Genomic DNA, 4,987 nt, shown 5'->3' with positions numbered 1-4,987 from the left:
TTGAATGCCGAGCTGTAGTCGATGAACAGCATTCTCACATAGGTATTCCTCTTGTCCAGATGGGTTAGGGCAGTGTGCAGTGTGGTTGAGATTGCATCGTCTGTGGACCTATTTGGGCGGTAAGCAAATTGGAGTGGGTCAAGGGTGTCAGGTAGGGTGGAGGTGATATGGTCCTTGACTAGTCTCTCAAAGCACTTCATGATGACGGATGTGAGTGCTACGGGCGGTAGTCGTTTAGCTCAGTTACCTTAGCTTTCTTGGGAACAGGAACAATGGTGGCCCTCTTGAAGCATGTGGGAACAGCAGACTGGTATAGGGATTGGTTGAATATGTCCGTAAACACACCGGCCAGCTGGTCTGCGCATGCTCTGAGGGCGCGGCTGGGGATGCCGTCTGGGCCTGCAGCCTTGCGAGGGTTAACACGTTTAAATGTCTTACTCACTTCGGCTGCAGTGAAGGAGAGACCGCATGATTCCGTTGCAGGCCGTGTCAGTGGCACTGTATTGTCCTCAAAGCGGGCAAAAAGTTATTTAGTCTGCCTGGGAGCAAGACATCCTGGTCCGTGACTGGGCTGGGTTTCTTCCTGTAGTCCGTGATTGACTGTAGACCCTGCCACATACCTCTTGTGTCTGAGCCGTTGAATTGAGATTCTACTTTGTCTCTGTACTGGCGCTTAGCTTGTTTGATAGCCTTGCGGAGGGAATAGCTGCACTGTTTGTATTCAGTCATGTTACCAGACACCTTGCCCTGATTAAAAGCAGTGGTTCGTGCCTTCAGTTTCACACGAATGCTGCCATCAATCCACGGTTTCTGGTTAGGGAATGTTTTAATCGTTGCTATGGGAACGACATCTTCAACGCACGTTCTAATGAACTCGCACACCGTATCAGCGTATTCGTCAATGTTGTTGTCTGACGCAATACGAAACATCTCCCAGTCCACGTGATGGAAGCAGTCTTGGAGTGTGGAGTCAGCTTGGTCGGACCAGCGTTGGACAGACCTCAGCGTGGGAGCTTCTTGTTTTAGTTTCTGTCTGTAGGCAGGGATCAACAAAATGGAGTCGTGGTCAGCTTTTCCGAAAGGGGGTCGGGGCAGGGCCTTATATGCGTCGCGGAAGTTAGAGTAACAATGATCCAGGGTCTTTCCACCCCTGGTTGCGCAATCAATATGCTGATAAAATTTAGGGAGTCTTGTTTTCAGATTAGCCTTGTTAAAATCCCCAGCTACAATGAATGCAGCCTCCGGATAAATCGTTTCCAGTTTGCAGAGAGTTAAATAAAGTTCGTTCAGAGCCATCGATGTGTCTGCTTGGGGGGATATATACGGCTGTGATTATAATCGAAGAGAATTCTCTTGGTAGATAATGCGGTCTACATTTGATTGTGAGGAATTCTAAATCAGGTGAACAGAAGGATTTGAGTTCCTGTATGTTTCCTTCATCACACCATGTCACGTTGGCCATAAGGCATACGCCCCCGCCCGTCTTCTTACCAGAGAGATGTTTGTTTCTGTCGGCGCGATGCGTGGAGAAACCCGCTGGCTGCACCGCTTCGGATTGCGTCTCTCCAGTGAGCCATGTTTCCGTGAAGCAGAGAACGTTACAGTCTCTGATGTCCCTCTGGAATGCTACCCTTGCTCGGATTTCATCAACCTTGTTGTCAAGAGACTGGACATTGGCAAGAAGAATGCTGGGGAGTGGTGCACGATGTGCCCGTCTCCGGAGTCTGACCAGAAGACCGCTTCGTTTCCCTCTTTTTCTGAGTCGTTTTTTTTTTTTGGTCGCTGCATGTGATCCACTCGGTTACACTGGTTGTAAGGCAGAACTCAGGATCCGCATCGCGAAAAACATATTCTTGGTCGTACTGATGGTGAGTTGACGCTGATCTTATATTCAGTAGTTCTTGTCGGCTGTATGTAAAGAAACCTAAGATGACCTGGGGTACTAGTGTAAGAAATAACACGTAAAAAAACAAAAAACTGCATAGTTTCCTAGGAACGCGAGCGAGGCGGCCATCTCTGTCGGCGCCGGAAGTTTCACTCTGGATCACACTGATCCTAGATCAGCGCTCCCACTGAGATCTTTCAGACAAATGGCCACAGACCTTATGAAGAATAATTTCAAGTGAAGTCTTTGCCTAGCCACTGACTTTCTCTCCTCTCCCCTCCTCTCCCTCCTCTCCCTCTCTCCTCTCTCCTCTCCCTCTCCCTCCTCTCCTCTCTCCTCTCTCACTCTCTCCTCTCCCTCTCTCACTCTCTCCTCTCCCCTGCTCTCACTCTCTCCTCTCCCCTGCTCTCACTCTCTCCTCTCCCCTGCTCTCACTCTCTCCTCTCCCCTGCTCTCACTCTCTCCTCTCCCCTGCTCTCACTCTCTCCTCTCCCCTGCTCTCACTCTCTCCTCTCCCCTGCTCCTCTCTCCTCTCCCCTGCTCTCCCTCTCTCCTCTCCCCTGCTCTCACTCTCTCCTCTCCCCTGCTCTCCTTCTCTCCCCTGCTATCCCTCTCTGTTCTCCCCTCTACCAGGTGACATTATTGGGGAACCTAGAGCCTCTGAGATGGGCTCCTCTTCACCCCCGGGGTCTGATCATCCTCCTTCCTGAGTTACCCCCAACCCCGGCCCAGGCCTGGATCCTCAAACTGGATGGGGTCAAGTGATCTGGGGTGATAACCAGCCTCCTGAATAGGCCTTTAGCTACTGGTGAGCAGTGAAGGTACTCCACGAGACTAGTTGGAATGAAATGAATACATTTGCATTTTAAAATGTTGGAAGATTTTTGAGTGTGATGTGAGTGTGATGTGATATTAGTTGGGCTAACTTTGTGTAATTGGCGCCATGTTGACACCAGATTTCAATGATCGAATATAATTCAATGATTCATTTGGGGTGGCAGGGTAGCCTAGTGGTTAGAGGCAGGGTAGCCTAGTGGTTAGAGCGTTGGACTTGTAACCGAAAGGTTGCTAGATTGAATCCCCCGAGCTGACAAGGTAAAAATCTGTTGTTCTGCCCCCTGAACAAGGCAGTTAACCCACTGTTCCCTGATAGGCCGTCATTGTGAAGAAGAATGTGTTCTTAACTGACTTGCCTCGTTAAATAAAGGTAAAATAAAATGTTCTGCGGTGCAAAACCATTGTAAAGAATTCAGAACCTCTGGGAGAAGCTTTATGGAACAAACAAGTTGAATCAACTTCGCTTACCTTTGGAGAAAGGAGAAAATCTGCCTATTTTTCCTGTGATTTTGTATTTTGTTCCTACGCTTTTGTGTTTGAGTTTTCAGACCCCTTCCCTTTTTCCACAATTGATTAAATACTTTTTTTGTCATCAATCTACACACAATACTCTATAATGACGAAGAGAAAAAAAGGTTAGACAGTTTCGCAAATTTATTGAAATCAGGTATTTCTGTTTTCCATAAGTATTCAGACCCTTTGTTATGAGATTTGAAATTGATCTCAGGTGCATCCCGTTTCCATTGATCATCCTTGAGATGTTTCTACAACTTGATTGGAGTCCAACTGTGGTAAAAGGCACACACCTGTCTATATAAGGTCCCACAGTTGACAATGCATGTCAGAGCAGAAACCAAGTCACGAGGTTGAAGGAATTGTCTATCGAGCTCTGAGACAGGATTGTGTATTGAGGCGCTGATCCGGGGAAGGGTTACATAACATTTCTGCAGCATTGAAGGTCCCCAAGAACGCAGTGGCCTCCATCATTCTTAAATCGAAGAAGTTTGGAACCACCAAGACTCTTAGTAGAGCTGACTGCCCGGCCAAACTGAGCAATCGGGGGAGAAGGACCTTGGTCAGGGAGGTGACCAAGAACCTTATGGTCACTCTGAAAGAGGTCAAGAGTTCCTCTGTGGAGATGGGAGAACATTCCGGAAGGACAACCATCTCTGCAGCACTCCACCAATCAGGCCTTTTTTAGAGCGACCAGACGGAAGCAACTCCTCAGTAAAAGAAACATCACAGCCCACTTTGCCAAAAGACACCTAAAGACTCTCAGACCATGACAATCAAGATTCTCTGGTCTGATGAAACCAAGGTTGAACTCTTTGGCCTGAGTGCCAAGTGTCACGTCTGGAGGAAACGTGGCACCATCCCTACGGTGAAGCAAGGTGGTGGCAGCATCATGCTGTGGGGATGTTTTTCAGCAGCAGGGCCTGGGAGACGAGTCAGGATCGAGGGAAAGATGAATGGCGCAAAGTACAGGGATCCTTGATGAAAACCTGCTCCAGAGCGCTCAGGACTTCAGACTGTGGCGAAGGTTCATCTTCCAAAAGGACAACGACCCTAAGCACACAGCCACGACAACGCAGGAGTGGCTTCGGGATAAGTCTCAATGTCCTTGAGTGGCCCAGCCAGAGCCTGCACTTGAACCCGATCTAACATCTTTGGAGAGAACTGAAAATAGCTGTGCAGTGACGCTCCCCATCCAACATGATAGAGCTTGAGAAGATCTGCAGAGAAGAATGGGAGAAATTGAGAAAATCCCCAAATACAGGTGTGCCAAGCTTGTAGCATCCTACCCAAAGTACTGAGTAAAGTAAAGGGTCTGAATACTTATGTAAATGTGATAGTTTTAAACATTTTAGGCATTTGTAAAAATCTCATTATTGGTTGTGTGTAGAGGGGGAGGAAAAAACAATTTAATCATTTTTAGAATGAAGCTGTAATGTAACAAAATGTACTTTCTTTCTTTCTGTTCCTCTCCTGTGAAGATTTATTTGTGTCTGTCTGTTTAAAGATGATGATGATGATGATGGAGGTGGGACAAAACAAAAATGTATTTTCTAATTAATTATAAATATTTTATTTTGTATTTTGTTTTTTAATTTTTTTTATGACTGAATAAAGAAATAGTTGATTAACTTAAGTGCTTTCTTAACAGGAGACAAAAAAGAATGTTTGTTTAAATGATAATCAAAACTCACAAGAACTTTTTTTTACAATTTGAATGTTTAGTCTGAGGAGTCAGCATCATTTGTCGTG

At 46.5% G+C, this 4,987-nt stretch overlaps 1 protein-coding gene across 1 annotated transcript in view; it reads left to right on the top strand.

Moving 5' to 3' along the window:
* LOC112240376 (tissue alpha-L-fucosidase) overlaps window positions 1–2,947 on the top strand; it is a 14,448-nt gene extending 11,501 nt beyond the window's left edge. Inside the window, exon 8 of the mRNA XM_042295068.1 lies at window positions 2,519–2,947. Coding sequence (XP_042151002.1) covers window positions 2,519–2,650 — 132 coding nt within the window. The 3' untranslated portion in view covers window positions 2,651–2,947. The remainder of the gene's footprint in view (window positions 1–2,518) is intronic.
* Window positions 2,948–4,987: the final 2,040 nt, after the last annotated feature.

The sequence above is a fragment of the Oncorhynchus tshawytscha genome, linkage group LG13 (genome assembly GCF_018296145.1).
Source record: "Oncorhynchus tshawytscha isolate Ot180627B linkage group LG13, Otsh_v2.0, whole genome shotgun sequence".
NCBI lineage: Eukaryota > Metazoa > Chordata > Actinopteri > Salmoniformes > Salmonidae > Oncorhynchus > Oncorhynchus tshawytscha.
Note: the sequence above shows the minus strand (reverse complement) of the source record. Positions and strands in the feature narration are given on the sequence as shown.